This window comes from Schistocerca serialis, chromosome 4 (assembly GCF_023864345.2).
Source record: "Schistocerca serialis cubense isolate TAMUIC-IGC-003099 chromosome 4, iqSchSeri2.2, whole genome shotgun sequence".
In the NCBI taxonomy this organism is placed as follows: Eukaryota; Metazoa; Arthropoda; class Insecta; order Orthoptera; family Acrididae; genus Schistocerca; species Schistocerca serialis.
This window is the reverse complement of record NC_064641.1, coordinates 245,355,591-245,376,310: the sequence shown is the minus strand read 5'-3', so window position 1 is coordinate 245,376,310 and position 20,720 is coordinate 245,355,591. Positions and strand designations below refer to the sequence as shown.

General features: G+C 40.8%; 1 protein-coding gene across 9 annotated transcripts in view; it reads right to left on the bottom strand.

Moving 5' to 3' along the window:
* Positions 1-1,406: 1,406 nt before the first annotated feature.
* Positions 1,407-20,720, bottom strand: part of LOC126473643 (transmembrane GTPase Marf) — a 180,187-nt gene continuing 160,873 nt past the window's right edge. For all 9 annotated transcript variants that reach the window (XM_050100836.1, XM_050100834.1, XM_050100837.1 and 6 more), the window contains 3 exons: positions 18,407-18,565; positions 16,511-16,707; positions 1,407-2,444 (listed from right to left, as the gene is read on the bottom strand). In XM_050100836.1, coding sequence (XP_049956793.1) covers positions 2,240-2,444; positions 16,511-16,707; positions 18,407-18,565 — 561 coding nt within the window. In that variant the 3' untranslated portion in view covers positions 1,407-2,239. The remainder of the gene's footprint in view (positions 2,445-16,510; positions 16,708-18,406; positions 18,566-20,720) is intronic.

The window sequence follows — 20,720 nt, the reverse complement described above, 5'->3', positions numbered from 1 at the left end:
GAATAAAATTCTGCAAAGAAGATGCTGGTGTTCCACACATAAAGATATGGAACTGTAAGACTTTTAAATATATGAGAACTTAGCAACATACCACAGTGATGTTACTGCCACATACTTCTAACCGCAGGCTCTGTTTGGCCTGCTGTGGCTAGCAAATTCCTAATGTGTTGAAGCAAATATTCCACAGTCTCCCAATTTAATGTAGCGAAAGTCTATTCATGCAGAGAGAGAGAGAGAGAGAGAGAGAGAGAGAGAGAGAGAGAGAGAGAGAGAGAGAGAGAGAGAGAGAGATATCCCCTAACAACTCCCAAGTTCAGCACTGAAATCCATCGTTTACAGATATAATTGTGTGTGTGTGTGTGTGTGTGTGTGTGTGTGTGTGTGTGTGTGTGTAAATATTTTTCATATATACAACAATAAATATGTTCCAAATTAACTTACTCTATTACAGTGCTCTCACTCTCGTCTAACTTCTTGTTTTTCTTCCTTTTCATTTACCCGTTTTTGAAAACAGTAATACAAGTATAGAATTTTCAAGTTTTAATCATGCTCATGTACAAATAATGGTTTATCCTACAACTAAGTATGATGGATAGAATTATCAAGTGTAAATGTCTGTTTCCTAGTGTGCCTCGAGATAACTTTATTTGCAAGTCTTTCATAAACTATTTGTAACACTCCTTTTTTGACATTACTGCCAAGATAATTCTTACAATATGGTACATGGAACATATCCTTTGTAGCCTAAACAATGTTAAAGAATAAAATACAAATACCATGACTTGCATATGCAGCTACAAACAAAGCTGTCAGCTATTATTAATTAGAATGAAATATTAAAAACATTCTACAAAATCTAAAAATCTACCTCAGCTGCCAAAAAAATAATCCTGTTCCTTTAATGAAATGTTTGTGTGTATTACTTATTAATTCTGTAATTAAGAAAATCTGCTTCTGCAATTTATTTAGAAAAAAAACCTTAGTGACAAAATGAGTATTACTTTTCATACAAACACCATTTATTTACTTTTACTCACTACTGCTTTTAAATGTTGTTGTATGAACACTGTTTAACCAATTAGGTCCTTAGGTGATAAAACAAATACTTTGTACTAACCATAAGAAATTATAGCTTTAAATAAAATCACCATATTTCATATTTGCAAGTAATTTTGTTAAGTATGCTTTCTATCAAGGACTAATGAAAACAATTTTTCGTTCACATACTATGCATTCTGATGTTTTATGAGACATTTAAGGCACTGTAGTCTGACACTGTGTGTGTGTGTGTGTGTGTGTGTGTGTGTGTGTGTGTGTGTGGTGGGTACATTCTTAATGGCAAAATATTGAGTGAACAGTACTGATGATTAAAGTTAATCTCATACAAAATGATAATGAGCACTTCATGAAATTCAATTATTAGACTTTTAATCTTCTGAAGAACAGATGCCTTAGGAACACTCAGCTTCAAATCAAATTCTCCATTCCTAACTTACTGAACACCTGTCAAATTATGTTATTTTATGCTCATTAATACTAGTGTAGTACAAATATTGTCACAAATATTACAACTCTGTATACAGAAAATGGATTTATAAATATTTCTTCCCAAGGCAGAAATCACAGGACATCATCAGATACAGAACTGAAGACCACATCAACAACTGTACAGAGCACACCCAACGGTATACTTAATTTATATGTAAACAGACAACCTATCATAGATTCAAGCTTTTTTACTAACATACGATAAATCACAAAATGACAAGTTTTAACAATATACATTTATGAATAAATACAGATGAATTTTTATACATCATGATTTAACAATGATGACCAATAAAGCAAGATAATCATGTTGTGATATCCTTATTGACTACAGGATATCCAAACTGGACTCTGATTTGTAAGACATGGTTATTGTACTTTATTCAAACTGTGCATTCAGTTTATGCTACACATAATCTATGACTCTTTCCACAATCTGCTATGAGCAGACTAACAATTATAACAGGACCATCATGTGCAGTGAAACAGCGATGACATTATGTTTTTTAACAGAAGTCACCACCAAGCACTGCACAGCTTACAACTTGAAACATATCACAATGATATATGTGTTAAGTCCCAAGCCACTTACAGCTTGTGTACTATTAACAGTTAATCGCCGGTGACTAGTAGTGAGTGTTTCATGCTGTTAACTGCACATTTATACAAGTGCCTAAGTAATAATAATCTATTAATTATCACACTGCAGGTAAGTCTCTTCAAACATAGCTAGCTCCTGTGCAAGGTAATTTGCTTTATTACGCAAACTCTTAGCAGATGCAGCTGCCTCCTCCAACGACCTGAGCTCTTTCTCAAGTGACTTTATGGCCTCATCCATGTCAGTTGATGCCTCATCCACTAGGTGACAAAGACGAGCAAATGTGCTTGAAAGCTCCCTAGAAGAAATTAAGATATCTGTCCAGTGAAATTACAAAATACTACTGATATATGAAAAACTACAGTTAATTATGCCAGAGAGACTGAATGACAATGTAGAAAAAATTTTAAAAAAGGAATTACAATCTGGTAACTAAAAATAATCTTCACTGAATTCAAGGTGTCAGTAACAAGATATCCTTTAAGAACTATCAGGTCAAAGTGAGTCAAATACCAGTGACGCAAAAAATTTATTCTGTTCTCACAAACATGTGAACAAAATGAAGGGATTTTGTCTCAATTCCCAACGTCTCCGACTGCGGGAGACATCTTCAAGGGGGTCCGTAGGTCGATGGAAGGTCCAACACACCCACTGGCTCGCTACTGACTGCCGCTAAATTCCGCGTCCGCACGCTCCCGCGCCGCAGTGTGACGTCACGTGTTTTGAAAATGTCAGTGCAATTGGCTGCTGTCCGTCGCCGTCTATCGCCGTTGCCATCACCCAGTAGTGGATGGGTGGTACACATCTTCTTTAACCGTTTAATTTCACGCCCTCCTCCTTTCAGTTGAAATTATTTGGGCATTTAGCGATTTCGATTGCCTCCCTGTAGAGCCTTTCGTAGTATCCGCTTGTGGCCGCTAGTACTTGCGTCTCCTCAAAACGAATATTGTGGTTCCCTGGCTGGAAAGCATGCTCCGCAACAGCTGATCGTTCCGTTTCTCCTCTTCTACAATTTCCCTTGTACTCTTCCAAACGTTTAGAAACAGTTCTTTTAGTTGTACCCACATAAACATCACCACAGCTGCATGGGATCCTATACACTCCAGCTTTTTCCAAAGGTTTGCGAGCGTCCTGGGCAGGCTTAAGGTATTCCTGTATCTTCCTGGTGGGCTTGTAAATTACGGTAATATTCCGCTTCGTCAAGATCCCCCCTATTCTTTCCGTTACATTTTTAACAAACGGCAGGAAAACCTTAGATTTTGCAGTAGCTTGTACGTCAGTATGATTTCTGCGTGGCTGCCTCAACGCACGTTTTATTTCGGCGGACGAATATCCATTCTTCATTAGTGCATTGTGGAGATGTTCCATCTCAGCGTCGAGCAACTCAGGTTCACAAATATTTCTAGCTCTGTCCGCTAACGTCTTGATAACACCCCGCTTCTGTTGTGGGTGGTGGTTCGAATACCAGTGCAAATAACGGTCCGTGTGTGTGGGTTTGCGGTATACTGAGTGGCCCAAACTACCATTTTCGTTTCTAAAAACAAGCACATCGAGGAAATGTGACTTGCCGTCTACCTCCTCCTCCATTGTAAACTGAATTCTCGAGTTTATGCTGTTTAGATGTTCGTGGAACCGGCTTAGTTCCTCCCTACCATGTCTCCACAGCACAAACGTGTCAGCCACGTATCGGAGCCATACATTTGGTTTTTTGCTGGCAGTACCTAAGGCCTGTTCTTCGAATTTCTCCATAAAGAAGTTTGCAATTATGGGACTTAGAGGGCTTCCCATAGCCACGCCATCCATTTGCTCATAAAACTGTTCATTCCACTTGAAGTATGTGGTCGCCAAACAACACTTAAACAGTTCTAAAATATCGGCAGGAAAAATTCGATCCAGCTGTTCCAATACATCATTAAGTGGAACCATGGTAAACAGCGAGACCACATCGAAGCTGACCAATATGTCCTCCGGCTGGACCACTATGCCATTCAATCTGCTGATGAAATGTGTCGAATTCTTTATATAAGAGTCCGAATGGCCCACGTGTAGTTTCAACAGCGTAGTCAAAAACTTAGCTAACGAGTAGGTGGGCGAACCAATGGCACTTAGTATCGGTCCTAACGGCACGTTTTCTTTATGAATTTTGGGCAATCCACAAAGCCTCGGTGGTAGCGCAACCGAATTGCGCCAGGGAACCACAATATTCGTTTTGAGGAGACGCAAGTACTAGTGGCCACAAGCGGATATTACGAAAGGCTCTACAGGGAGGCAATCGAAATCGCTAAACACCCAAATAATTTCAACCAAAAGGAGGAGGGCGTGAAATTAAACGGTATATGGATGCCGGTGTTAAAGATGTGTACCACCCGTCCACTACTGGGTGATGGCAACGGCGATAAACGGCGACGGACAGCGGCCAATTGCACTGACATTTTCAAAACACGTGACGTCACACCGTGGTGGGGGAGCACGCGGACGCAGAATTTAGCAGCAGTCAGTAGTGAGCCAGTGGGTGTATTGGACCTTCCATTGACCTACGGACCCCCTTGAAGATGTCTCCCGCAGTCGGAGACAAAACGTTGGGAATTGAGGCAAAATTCATCAACCGACCAAAGCATAACAGCCCAGATAATTATAATGGAGATGATATTTCCGGCCGCGAAAGTCTACATTTTAGTAAAATGAAAGGAGTATGTGATGAACCTTATTTACTTGAATATAAGATGAGGTTTTTTTTCCAAATTTGTCATTTGAAAACTATGAGGTTGCCTAATAATTGCACATTAAATTGTAGCTGCAGATATCAGTAATTTTATGTTTATATATCTAAAAATAAATATGATGTGACTTACCAAATGAAAGTGCTGGCAGGTCGACAGACACACAAACAAACACAAACATACACACAAAATTCAAGCTTTCGCAACAAACTGTTGCCTCATCAGGAAAGAGGGAAGGAGAGGGAAAGACGAAAGGATGTGGGTTTTAAGGGAGAGGGTAAGGAGTCATTCCAATCCCGGGAGCGGAAAGACTTGCCTTAGGGGGAAAAAAGGATGGGTATACACTCGCGCGCACACACACACATATCCATCCACACATATACAGACACAAGCAGATGTCTGCTTGTGTCTGTATATGTGTGGATGGATATGTGTGTGTGTGCGCGAGTGTATACCCGTCCTTTTTTCCCCCCTAAGGTAAGTCTTTCCGCTCCCGGGATTGGAATGACTCCTTACCCTCTCCCTTAAAACCCACATCCTTTCGTCTTTCCCTCTCCTTCCCTCTTTCCTGATGAGGCAACAGTTTGTTGCGAAAGCTTGAATTTTGTGTGTATGTTTGTGTGTCTGTCGACCTGCCAGCACTTTCATTGGTAAGTCACATCATCTTTGTTTTTAGATATATTTTTCCTATGTGGAATGTTTCCCTCTATTATAACCATATCATTTTATGTTTATAGATTTATATAGGGGTTGTCTCACTTTTACAGATGGGGCTTGGGATACTGAGGTCGTGCAGATTTATTTTGAAGAACTGTTATGGATAGGTAGGGCAAATTATACTTGCACTGAAACAGGTTTGAGATTTTGTAACACACCGAAGCACTTGATAGAGTATCAACCTTGCTCAAACACTCACGCTTTTGATTCGCATGGTGCTAGAGCAAGCGATATGCAAGAAACTATGAACTAGCCACCACAACATTCTACTGCTCTGCTTAAAATTTGACAGTTTTGTGAAACAGAGGAGGACATAACATCAAATTCTATTATCTTACAAACTCCTGTTGCATTTGAGCAGGTTTGCAATGAAAGTTCTCAAACATGTGGATACCATATACAAACTTTTTAGAGATTTTTAAGTAAAGATAACACTGAAAGGTGAAAATGTTGCCCTTCAGAAAACATTATTTGATTCTGAATGTAAGTCAATATTTTATTTGGTTATGAGATACTGTAATGAAAAATGAGAAATTCAGTCACTGTTCACATATCATAATACTGGGTAAAAATTTTACTATCTTTTAGTCAGCTTTAGAACAAGATGGTGAGATTCAGATGAGACAAGAAAAAAAATTAATCCAGAATTAAATGAGTGTAAAACAAACTAAATCATATTACACTGATGGTAATTGTTATCGTGAGAATAATTTACACTGGCAAGGTCCATTGTGAAGATAGTACCAACGGACATCACTAGATCATGGGACAAGCTAAAGTTTGAGAATTTTATTGAATCCTGAGTGCCATCTTTTATTTATGTATTAGTTGGTGTTGTTAATATGACCTGCGCCCTAGAAGACAGTGCAGTCCATGCTTCACAGTTGCTCAAGCACAGCACTATGGAAGGGTTGGAGGGGGAACAGTAACACCAGCTTGGCATAGAACTAGGATGAGTGAGGGGAAAGGAGTGGTTAGCGGCAACAAATTTTATCATTCTGCCAACCAAGGAAACCTATAAACTGTACTTTGGCTTTTTATGAATGTCTACTACATTTAATCTGCAACGTACCTGAATCCATTTTAACTGCCTAAACTAAAACTGGACAAATACACAATAATGGTATACATTTTTGCACGAGATGGTAAAAGTCTAGATAGAGGCCTAGGTGTACTTACATGTTTCCTGCAGCAATTTTAATGACATTCACTGTGAGGACTGACAGGAACAAAATGGGGCATGTCAGCTGCTGGTTCTATGCAGCCAATGAGAGAGCAGCGGGTTGATGATGTGTTTGGAAGCAAGAGAAATTGAAACAGTATCATGTCAGAATGAGATTTTCACTCTGCAGCGGAGTGTGCGCTGATATGAAACTTCCTGGCAGATTAAAACTGTGTGCCCGACCGAGACTCGAACTCGGGACCTTTGCCTTTCGCGGGCAAGTGCTCTACCATCTGAGCTACCGAAGCATGACTCACGCCCGGTACTCACAGCTTTACTTCTGCCCGCGAAAGGCAAAGGTCCCGAGTTCGAGTCTCGGTCGGGCACACAGTTTTAATCTGCCAGGAAGTTTCAGTATCATGTCAGTATACAAGCGAAATTCGATATGCGTTTGACTAAAAACCGCTGCCTCCACAGGTTCCACCACAACCTAAGAAATCACAATGTATTCAGAAGAAACAGCAAAATATTTGTGGCAACGAAGATGTGCAAATCTCCAACTGTCCTATTAGGATGATGGTGATAAATAGAAATACACACACCCCAGACTACAGGCTTAGTAAGTAAGAAAGATAATGAAGATAAAAATTAATGCAAACCACTTTTCTTTTAGTTTATTTTTTCTCCTTTTATTATCAAAATGTAGAAAATCAATAAATGGCCTCAATTTAAAATAGATATAATACTAACCTACATGCAGATAATTAACGTCACTAAAAGAGTTTGAAATCTGATTAGTCGGAATAAGTAAAAATAAATTTTTCTCAAGGAGCCCCTTAAATGTAGGGGTAAATATGGTAATTGATATCTATTTCTCTATCAGTTACAAAATAAATACGAATGTTCACCAACTTCCAATGCAGACTGCATTAGTTTAATATTTCCCATATGACATGAAAGATCTGCACGATTACCCTGACAGCACATTAATGGGAAACTTGACAGCCTGTGATTTCTAGTTATGGAGTATAATGGAAGAGCTTGTGTACAGCAGGGACATTAATCAAAATATAAAGAGGACAATATGGATCCCGGAATCATACGTCTCAAAAATCTAGATGTTTGGTTTTGAATGTTGTTACCTCTAAGCAGTTCTCATACGGTAATCATAAGGTGAACAGGTGAAAACCACTCAATGAATGGTGGAAAAATTCGTACCATTTAATTATTAGCACAATTCAGAGCCACACTGCATGCGAAATTGCAGTACGTAGATGAAATGCCATCTTGGATTCATAGTGATAATACAGACACCTGTTACAGTCTGCTGACTTTTTACCATTCAAATGAATATCCTACTCTAAAACTTATTATAATATTCAAAATATCCACGGGTGTACTGCCGGTCTACAGTGTCCAACGGGCACAATATTTCGGCGATCATACATGTCGCCATCATCAGGTGAACTGACGGACTGAGCTCCTGTGAACGTGCCGGTATGGAGATCCGTACGCTATGGCTGCTCAGGAGGAACTGGGTTCGGTCCAGTCGTGGCAGCGGCCGATTTAAATACTCTCCGCCCACGGCGCACTCCCTCCGCCGTCCGCACCCCGCGCCACAGTCGCGCGGTGGAACAGATTGCGACGGCGTCTGAGATGACGTCGGTGTGATGGCTCTGTCCACCGTGGTCGTCACAACTATACGTTTTCTCGATGTAATCTTGATTAACTCAATTGCTGGTTCCCAAGCCTTGCTAAGATTATAGCCACAGTCACGGTTTATGAGGTCGTCATCGGTGCGAATTTCGATGGCCTCCCTAACAACGCTGTCCCAGTATCTCGACGTCTGTACCAGAATCCTCATGCGTTCATACTCCATAGCGTGATTTTCCGACAAACACGCTATAGCGTACGGATCTCCGTACCGGCACGTTCACAGGAGCTCAGTCCATCAGTTTACCTGATGATGGCGACATGTATGATCGCCGAAATATTGTGCCCGTTGGACACTGTAGACCGGCAGTACACCCGTGGATATTTTGATTATCAAATACGCCGGGAGAAACTCGAGAATCACATCATAGACCTTTACGGGGAGGAGATGTACCGCAGCATGAAGAAATTTGAAAAGTTGTGCCACCGTAGATGTCGTTTGCTAAGAACTCTTGCCTTTCTAAAGAGATGTCGTTCCGAGAATGTTGTTCTAAATTTTGCTAAGGTTATGCATCACATCGATTCTGCAGCAGCTAAGAGAATCAAGAAAGGAGCCAGCCTCGCACCGGTATGTGAGAGAGTGCAATTCACCTACCGGAGCCTTGAATTTATCTCACAGGAATTACTCAAACTACATTTGCAACTGGCTAGTAATTTCACTTCTTTTTCCTGGGATTGGATTGATGGTGTCACCTGGGTTGCAGCTGATTCTGCCCATAAGAAGGCAACAGGACGTCAAACAGCAAAGTTCTCACGTTTCCTTGACAAACCATCTCTGTAGGTTCCGTGCAAGACTGTCATCAATTTGAGTGGCATGGTGCGGTCTTGGTTTTGCAGAAAGGTCTCAACTTCGCTCCCACCCCCAAGTTCACTCCAGTCGCAGAAATTGTTAGTGCTGTTGAACAGGTTGCAGCTCGACTTCCGTCTGAATCAGCTGAGGAAATACGTCATGAAACTTGTCGTGCGTTGACGAAATCCAAGCCGATGAAGTCAAATATCACCAGTAAAGAGAGGGCGGCCATTCGTGATCTGAGGGAGCACTCTGAAATTGTTGTCTTACCGGCTGACAAAGGCAATGCTACAGTTGTTGTCTCCCATAAGGACTACACTGATAAGATGCAGAGCCTGCTAAATGACGATTCCTACCGGAAGATCAGTGTTGGCCCTACAAAGAAGGTGGAGAACAATACGAGGTCGCTTCTCAAGGACGCAGATTTATCGGAGGGTGACGCTAAGAAATTGTTACCCCAAGGTCCGGTACCACCTAGACTATATGGACTCCTGAAGGTTCACAAAGAGGGGGTACCATTATGCTCCATTGTCAGCAACATCAGGGCACCTACATATTTGTTGGCCAAATACCTGATGGGAATATTAAGTCCTTATGTGGGTAAATGCCCTCATCACATCCGTAATTCCGTGGATTTTGTTAAACGCCTTGATAGCTTCAGGTTGGATGAGTCAGACATCATGGTGAGTTTTGACGTCGTTTCCTTGTTTAAGACGATACCCCTGCGAGAGTCACTAGAATTGATTAGTCAGAAGTTTGATGAGAAGACCACTGAACTTTTTAGGCATGTCTTGACTTCCATGTATTTTCTTTTTAATGGAGAATACTATGAACAAACAGAGGGAGTCGCCATGGATAGCCCACTCTCACCGGTGGTAGCGAATTTGTACATGGAGAACTTCGAGGAGGAAGTCCTGTCGTCATCCAAATGAAAACCTACTTGCTTTTTCTGTTACGCAGACGACACGTTCGTCATCTGGCCACATGGTATGGATAAACTCCTTGACTTCCTTACACATCTAAACTCCATACACCCCAACATCAAATTAACTATCGAGACTGACACGGAGCGTAAATTACCTTTCCTTGACGCCTTGGGGTACTTAAAACTGTAGTACATAGGGCGCGCACTATCTCTGACGCAGAGAGTCTACCCCAGGAATTGGAACATCTGAGAACTGTATTTCGAAAAAATGGGTACTCAGAGTGGCAGATTCAACGTGCTCTCCGCCCAACCCCTACAGCACAAGCTGTGGAGATGGATGAAATCACGAGGGAGGAGGTAGGCACTGCCTTTATTCCATATACAGGCGCACTCTCAGGGAAAATCACCCGCATTTTGAAGAAACACCGGGTCGGAACTGTGTTTTGTCCTCCGAATACAACTCCCAGCAAGTCGGCGGTCACTGAACATTGTTTGTCGGAAAATCACGCTATAGAGTATGAACGCACAAGGATTCTGGTACAGATGTCGAGATACTGGGACAGAGTTGTTAGAGAGGCCACCGAAATTCGCACCAATGACGACCTCATAAACCGTGACTGTGGCTATAATCTTAGCAGGGCTTGGGAACCAGCGATTGGGTTAAACGAGAGTACATCGAGCAAACGTATAGTTGTGACGACCACGGTGGACAGAGCCATCACACCAACGTCATCTCAGACGCCGTCGCAATCTGTTCCACCGCGCGACCATGGCGCGGGGCGCGGACGGCGGAGGGAGTGCGCCGTGGGCGGAGGGTATTTAAATTGGCCACCTCCGCGACCGAACCCAGCTCCCCCTGAGCAGCCATAGCGTATGGATCTCCGTACCGGCACGTTCACAGGAGCTCAGTCCGTCAGGTCACCTGATGATGGCGACATGTATGATCGCCGAAATATTGCGCCCGTTGGACACTATAGACCGGCAGCACACCCGTGGATATTTTGACTATCAAATACGCAGGGAGAAACTCAAGGATCATATTATAATACTGTTTTCCATCTTATTTCAGAATCTACCTTCTCAAACAGTTACTTAGATTACATGAGACTGTTCTTCCCAAATATCCTACATTCAAAGACAAAACAAACAATGCACCACTAAGGAATTAACCAAATGAGATGGAAATTGGTGGGTGTGTTGTACATGTACAGACAAACAAAAGATTACAATTTCAGAAAAATGGGGTAATTTATTCAAGAGTAAGAGTTACATAAACTGGGAAACAATGTATTAGTCCACCTCTGGCCCTTTGACAAGCAGTTATTTGACTTGGTATTGATTGACAAAGTAGTTGAATGTCGTCCTAAGGGGATATCATGACAAATTCTGTTAACTTGAAACATTAGATCATCAAAATCTCAAAATGGTTGGGGAGCTTTGCCATAGTACTCCAACATTCTCATCTGGGGAGAGATCCACGGAACCTGCTGGACAAGTATGGTTTGGCAAGCACAAAGACAAAGCAGCAGAAACTCTCGCAGTGTATGGGCTGGCACTATATTGCTGAAATGTAAGCCCACGATGGTTTCCTATGATTGGTAATGAAATGGGGAGTACAATACTGTTGACGGAGCACTGCGCTCTAAGAGCGCCATGCATGACAACTAAAGAGGTCCTCCTGTGAATGAAATGGCAACCCAGACCGTCATTCCTAGTTGTCAGGCCATAAGAGGGCGATGTCACATTGGTATTCCACCACTGTCGAGAGCATCTCCAGACACGTCTTCGTTGGCCATTGGGGCTCAATTCAAAGTGGGCCTCATCACTGAAAACATTTCTAATCCAGTCAATGAGATTCCAGGTCAAAGACATGTCTGGAGACATCGCGGAACACAGTGGGATGCAAATCTGACTGTCACCTGCCATGTGGCCTTACTACCAAGAGTGAGTGACTGAAGTGCTATTTTATTTCATAGTGGGACACCTTAGCTTGTCATCTGCGAAACCCTTACAACACAGTAGTATGTCGACGAAACTCTACACTGTTTTGTTGCCCTTCATGGCAAGCCATCCTGGGCTACATTTCAGCAGGATAATGCCCCCCACAAACGGTGAGAGTTTCTACAGCTTGTCTTCATGCCCGACTGATCTTAACTTGGCCAGCAAGGTCACTGGATCTCTCCCCAATTGATAACGTTTGGAGCATTATGGGATAGAGCCATCCAATGTGATGATTTGGTAAGGGGATGCATACTTAACATGGATGACAGAACACAATTACAACTGTATTCTAGTTCTCTGCTGTTCTCCATGGTCTTCCACAGGCATGTTCATTTTGTATTCTCTGCGCCCCCCCCCCCCTCCCCCAGCCTTCTTCCCCTACCAATTCCAGTCTCACAGTATCTGCCTTCCTTTAAACATGTCTCTCATTAATGGCACCATCCTCTGGTTTCCTATCATATTTTATTTGTTTAAATTACTTTTTCTTTCCATTTATAAAAAGGTATTGCTTTCAAGTTTAGCTCTCCCATCCGTTTATCAAGTTGTTATAATTATTAATATTGTAATTATAATCATTAGCAAATTATCTCAAAAATTGGAAGACATAAAAAGCAAATAACTCAACCAACTTTTCTTCAAGTTCCTCCTGTTGTTCAAATAGGCTTTCATTCTTTTCAAGAAGGCTTGTTTACGTTCTTTCAACCACTTCAGTCTGTACTGTTTTTGTTTTGGTTACTCTGATGTTGCTTCCCATTTGTCTACTTTGTGCCTGAAGGTGTCTCTTTCTAAAATGCTAATTTGCCTTATGTTTGCATTTTTGAGGTCCTTCAAATTTTGTTCAGCCAAGATGTTAAGTTCTTAAGTGAGAGAACATAGTCTGTTATCCTTTCTGTCAATAGTTTTTATGGTAGGCTGTTGAGATGAACAAAGTATTTCATTTGCCTTCTCTTAATGTCAATATTGGTATTTGAAAACATTTCTGTTGTTTTCACAGACTGTAGCCTGTCACTGTCTTTGGTATGTCTTGCTCCTAAACTTTTCCTTGTGATCTTTCTCTCTTCTTTTCTGATTTCTTCAAGTTCATATTTTCTGTTAAGTGTCAATGTTTCACTTGTCCAGATCACTGTTTGTTTAATGACTGTGTTGTAGAGCCAAATTTTTGTCTGCCTTTTCTGTTGTAACATGGATTTTTTGTTTAGTGAGTTTTAACTAGCCTTAATGTTTTTCTGACTTTTTGGAGGCGGTTTTGCTGTGAGATTTTTTCAGGGTATGTCGGCTCAATGATTTCCCTGAGATATTTAAAGTACGGGACCCCACTGATTTTACTGTACTTTGTTTTCAGCCTCACGAATTTTTGTCTTTGAACATATGAATTCAGTTTTCTCGATTGAGATTTGCAATCCTACTTTTTCTACACAGTCTTCAAGTATCTCAAGCTGTTTAACAATAGTCTCTTCATCATCTGTAAATACTGCCAAGTTGTCTGCTAACATGAGGTATGGTATGTAGAGTTTGTTTTTGGGAAAGGTCTGTAAGACTGGCTTCCAAAATCCGAGTTATTTCCCCCATTCTTCCATAACCTTGTCTAGGATGACGCTGAACAGAGCTGGAGGGAGTCCATCTCCTTGTCTTGCACGTGTTTGAGGTCTCTATGACTTCCTCCATAAATGTTACTTTCGATATCATTCCATTTAGGAGTTTGTTTTATGAGTTCTCATGCTTTTGGATCTAGTGTCCTCTCTTCTAAAGTTTGGAATAGTGAGTGTCAGTCTACTGTGTCGAGCACCTTTTTGAAATCTACAATTTTGCATACTAAAGGTTTTTCACTGAGAGCTCAAATAGTATGTTTTTGAGGTTAAAAACTGGTTCTGGGTGTGACCTGTTCCATCTGAATCCTGCTTGATATTCTGCTAATTTGGGTTCTAATTGCTTTTGTGCTCTATTCAAGACACAAGATGATAGGATTTTGTAAGTGACGAATAAGAGGGAGATCCCTCTATGGTTGTTTACATCTGATTTGTTGCCTTTTTTATGTATTGGATGGAATAGTGCAATCTTCACGTCATATGGGATATTTTCAATTCCTAAAATGTCTCTGATTATTCTTGTAATATCTTTGACTGAGTTTGGGCATAAACTTTTCAAAGGTTCACCTACAGTTCCATTCTGCATTGATGCTTTGTTGTTTTCAAGTTTCTTGATATGTAAATCAGCTACTCCTTTTGGTGGTCCAGATTAACTTCCTGTTATGATTTCAGCATGTATTTTTGGGAATTTCTCTTTGGGTTCCAAGAAAATTAAAAGCTGTGAAAAGTATGAGGATAGTTCTTGGGAATTTTCTTGGGCTAATTTACCAACTTGTTTTCAAAAGCAGAGATTCTGTGGTGAGTATCATTTGATTTGTTACAGAAAGGTCTTATAGAAATAATGTGTGTTGCAATTTTTGAATTTGTCTTCAACTGACTCCAGTTGATTAGTGACATATGTTGATTTATTTTGTCTTAAAATCTTGGATGTTCATTTGCAAACTTAAAGGAATTTCTTCTGTGTTCCTTCTGACATGTTGCAATAGTAATTTTAAAATACCTTTTTTCTTTCTTCTAATGCATACCTACATGCCTCATTCCACCTTGAGTATTTTGTTTTTTTGCGAAGAGGGATCAGTTCTTTTGCTGTTTTGATGATTTTAGGTTGAAATTTCTCCCAGTCTTCTGCAAGTTGTTCCTCCTACATGATTTCAACCTCTTCCTTCAGTACACTAACCTCCTTTCATGTTTCAACGGGAGAATTGATCACTCTGAGCTGCTGCGCAGTATTTACAGGCACTACATATTGTGACTTAATCTCCATCTGTTAGCAGGTTTTCAAACTATTTTGAAACTTCTGTATAAAATTCTTACAGCTTTGTTGCATTCATCTATCGACCTTAGTTTTCAAGATATTTAATTTTGAAATAAGGGACTCCTTTGCTGGATACCCTGTACTACTACTACTACTACTACTACTACTACTATTATTCCCCTCAATTTAAATCTTGGCTGTTAGTCAAATATCACTTAAGATTCATTTCCCATATTTTCTCTTCTCTTATCCACAGCTCTGAGTGATCTTTCCTTCTTCCAGAACTTTTGTGAATTACTTTATTTTCTTGTCCTCTTTCTTTAACTTCTCACAAAAGAACTTTAAAGCATTCAAAAAAATTTGTCTCTGTTTCAGGAGATGACTTGATGTTTCTCATTTGGACAACAATATATCTTATGGAGGAATTCGTAAATTTCAGGGGATCACTGCCATCAGGACATTACGTGGAATCAGTGGCAACGAACAAAAATGTGTACCAGACTGGGATTCTAGCCTGGGGTCTGCTTACTAGGCAAGTGTGTTAACAACTGCGTTTCCGGGGCACAGCATTATTGCAACTGCATGGAGTATCCTGGCATGCCTCACAGACAATCCACATTCCCAACAAGTGCCACCTATCTGCAATCCCTGTCAATTTTTCTCAATCTTTGCTACTTTGAGATTCCCAAAGGAGGTCGGATGTATTTGATTCTGTATAATGTCCCACTGGAGCCGACAGTAGTGATCCCCTTCAATTTGCTTATAATGTTTCACAGCTGCAGATTCTGCATGGTGTCTGTTCTTCCGGACATGTCCAATCTAAGACTGAAGCACTTTTCATGCATTCTTTAAGTTTGATCACTTTATATCCACTAAAGTAATGTGATAGACCTGTTGTTCCCACCAATGCCAGCTTATGCTGGTATCTAAAGCTACTGACTCAAAGTGTTAACACTAACAGTACATGCAATTTATGTATGTACTTTAATTTCACTTTCACCACAATTAATCCTTATGTGATGTCAAAACGCCTTTCCCTGTGAACATGGTGGTGGAAATGGCATAATCTGATAAGAACAATATAGCTGAACTTCAAGTATGCAATTTACTACTGCAATGTTTCTGTCATTTCTTAATGAGGAAATCAAAAAGCTATCTATTCCAGAGAGAAAATGAAAATGATGCTGGCTTTGTTATGGTTAAATGTTAGCTCTTCCCACCCCACATTTTCACCTATGGAATTCTTCAGTCAAATGTTATTGGTGAACTGCTCTATATATTTTATAAACACCTCTGACACAAATACCTCTATACATTATACAACAGAAATACATCTATTCATTTTCCTATATTTTTAAACTAATCTTTGGAAATAATGAAAAAGGGAGCCAAATGGTTTTTGCTTCTCAAATGTGACAGCTGTGCAAACTACCACAAAAAGAAAACTTTTGAAAAATGTAGTTGTTTTATTTATGAGTACTGCATTTATACTCACTGTTGTACTTGGTGACTGCAGTTGGCAGAAGTCAAATCAACAATAAGCCGGAGTTTCTTTGTAGCATGTGCAACATACTGCCTTTTGAATGCACGCTCTTTTGCTTTGTTGGTCCACGTCAATCTTTCATATAAGTACAGGCTACCATACACTGCTCCCGTCACCAGTATAAGTCGCCAGCCTACAGTCTTCAGTAACTGCACAGGCACGAAATGTAAGATTATTAACTGAGTGGCATGAAAAAGGAACAATAAAAAATTAAAACTGCCGCTTTTACATTCTCTGCTATTCCTTATTTGCTTCTGTATGTTATGCCTGAAGGTGTTGCTGATGATGATAAAATGAAATATCTTTCAGGGTATTAAAATTTTAGTAAATGTCACACACAGGATATAATGTGGAAGCAATAATGATATACTGACAACATGGGAAGCTTCTTTGCCACAGTTTAACTCATGAATTTTTCAGCAGTTTTAAAAATTTAAACATTGAAGACTGGTTATTAATAAGATAAAATAAAATGTTTGACACTAAAAAATGACATTTTTTGTCATTCATACCAAGCTACTGAAAGTGGAATCATCATAATTTACATTCTGGAGACATTCTACACCCTAATTCTGTCAAGCTACAATGCAATTATCTCCACTCACATTTTTCCCTCTCGGATCATGTTGATCTTGCAAAGAGTTAGTCCCTTTAAAAGTTTTTATCATTTTGTCTATTTTTAACATACATTAAGGTTACACTAGTACATTCAGTTTTCCTTAACTGCTTCAGACTAACTCCACCTTTCACTCACATCACTGAAGTGAAGTGAATTTCATGCAGCTCTACGTTTTTTCAACTTATATACCAACCTCTCTTGTATGTACCTTTTTTTATACAGTATCAAAAATATATTCTTCTTAGTTCAGTTAATTCGTCACCTGTTAATAGCTGACTTTTGGCTCCACTAATCAAATATTCACTCTGCAGCAGAGTTAGCGCCGATATGGAATTTTCTCGCAGATTAAAACTGTGTGCCATACCGCAATTTGAACTCGGGACCTTTGCCTTTCATGGGAAAGTGCTCTATCAACTGAGCTACCCATGCAGGATTCACAACCCGTCCTCACAGCTTCAGTTCTGCAAGTACCTAGTCTCCTACCTTCCAAACTTCATCGAAACTCTTCTACGAACCGTGTAGAACTAGAGCTCCTGGAAGAAAGGATATTGTGGAGACATGGCTTAGCCACAGCCTGTAGGGTGTTTCCAGAATGAAATTTTTGCTCTGCAGCAGAGTGAGCGCAGATATAAAATTTCCTGGCAGATTAATACTGTGTGCCGGACCGAGACTCGAATTTGGGACCTTTGCCTTTCATGGGCAATTGCAAGAATCACAGAAGAGCTTCTGTGAAGTTTGGAAGGTAGGAGACGAAGTTCTGGCAGAACTGGAGTTGTGAGGACGAGCTGTGAGTCTTGCTTGGGTGGCTCAGTTGGTAGATCACTTGCCCGCAGAAGGTAAAGGTCCCGAGTTCGAGTCTCGGTCCGGCACACAGTTTTAACTTGTCAGGAAGTTACACTAATTCTGTTTGACAAAATGAACCAAATATTTGCTAGAAAGCCACAAAAGCAATAGAAAACAAATGAATACAACAGTATATCTTATAAGAAGTAATACGTAATATCTTCAAATGTGCAAATATTTTTATATTTTTATTTATTTTATATTTATTATATTGTATTATTAAATATATTACATTTATTATATTTTATATTTTTCCACTGATATATAATTATGCAGGTGTGTGAAAACTTTCAATGCGCACGTTACATTCTGTTACAAATTCTGTGAGGCACACGCCAAGCCTACCTAGATTATAAAAATAAAATAATTATTTGTGTATTACTTACAAACCCAGCAACCAGAAGCCCACCCATTGTGCCTTGTGAACCAATGGATGCCATCAGTAACCTAGATGGGATAGACCAATCATCGCTTGGTTGGTTAGTAGGAAATTTTATCTGTGCAACATCCAAGGTCTCTGATGGAGAAAGAATGTCACGCGGTACCTGAAAGAATAATAATAATAATAATAATAATAATAATAAATAAAACAAGGACCACAAGGTAAATAAGTATTCATACTGAGATATATGAAGGACATGGCGTTCTTATCAGAAACGTGAGGAAGTACAGAACAGGAAACAATGAAAGAAAGAAAACCATCGATACTTGAATTTCCAGCTTATCATGTACAAAATATATCAAGGCTCCACCACTGTTTTTGTCAACAGCAAGGATTACCTGGCAGAAGGACTCTGCCAGCTGTCACATATTTCCACCTACAAACCTGCCACTTTGACACCATTTCAGAAATACAGTAGGATGTCCAGACGCTACTAAAATCCTTAGGCCCATCCCACAACCTCTCCCTGGAGTCCACTTCTCTACTCACTGCTACCACTCCCTGAACTCCTATATTCTACATGCTTCCTGAATTCCATAAACCGAACCATCCACGATGCCCCATTGTGGCCAGTTACTGTGCCCCCACAGAGAGAATCTCTGCTCTCTTAGACCAACACCTTCAACCTATTACCTGGAACCTACCCTCCTATATAGAAGATACCAACCCCTTTCTCCACAGTTCCTGTCCCTTTACCATACAGTGCTCCGTTCGTCGTCATTATTGATGCCACCTCCCTTTACACTAACATTCCTAATGCCCAAGGCCTTACCACTATTGAACACTACCTTTCCCAATGCCTGACGAATTCCAAACCAACAATCTCCTACCTAGTCACCATGACCAACTACTTCCTCACCCACATTTACTTTTCCTCTGAAGGTATTACCTACAAACAAATCTGGGGTATGGCCATGGGCACACACATGGCACCACCCTATGCCAACCCATTCATGGGCCAACTAGAGGAATACTTCCTAAAAACCTAAGAATCCTAAACCCCTTGCCCAGTTCAGATTCACTGATGACATCTTTGCGATCTGGATCGATGGTGAGGACACACTATCCACATTCCTCCAGAACCTCAACAATTTCTCCCCCATTTGCTTCACCTGATCCTACTCAACCCAACAAGCCACCTTCCAAGATGGTGACCTCCACCTCAAAGATGGTTACATCAGTACCTCTGTCCACATCAAACCTACTAACCACCGCCAATACCTCCACTTTGACAGCTGCTAGCCATTCCATACCAAGAAGTCCTGTGGTCATGGCACCTGCAGTGACTAGTGGTCCCTCTCGAAATACATCGAAGATCTCACTGAAGCCTTCACAGATCGTAATTATCCTCCCAACCTTCTACAAAAACAAATTTCATGTACCTTATCTTTCTAGTCTCCCACCACCTCCCAAAGTCTGGCATTCCCCTCATAGCTCAGCACCACCCAGGACTGGAGCAACTGAATTACATTCTCTGCCAGGGTTTCAATTACCTCTCGTCGTACCCTGAAATGAGAAATGTCCTGCTCACTACCCTTTCCACCCCCCACCCCCCCAAAGTGGTATTCCGCCATCCACTGAAGCTACACAATATCCTCATCCATCCCTACACAACCCACACTTCCAACCCCTTACTTCATGGCTCATACCCCTGTAATAGACCTGGATGCAAAACCTGTCCCGTACATCCTCCCACCACCACCTACTCCAGTCAGATCACAAACATTACCCATCCCATCAAAGGCAGGGCTACCTGAGCAACCAGTCATGTGATCTACAAGCTAAGCTGAAATAACTGTGCTGCATTCTATGTGGGCATAACAACCAACAAGCTGTCAGTCCACATGAATGGCCACCGACAAGCTGTGGCCAAGAATAAGTAGAGCACACTGTTGCTGAACATTTCAACGACTGCTTCATAGCCTGTGCCATACAGATCCTTCCCACCAACACCAGATTTCCTGTATTGTGCAGGAGGGAACTTTCCCTGCAACACATCCTATGTTTCCATAACGCTCCTGGCCTAAACCTTTGTTAGGCATTGTCCTCATCCATGCAGCCCCTTCCCTGTTTCCATTCCAGCACAAAACAGCCATCATTCCACCATCACACCCAGACATTTTACTTCACTCCTTTTCCTTCACCCCCCCCCCCCTCCCCCCAACCCTTCCCCTGCCCTCCGTCTAACCTGCATACTTCAATGTCCAATAACCCCACCATACTACCCCTCCCTGCTCCAGCCTCCTCCTTACGTGTGT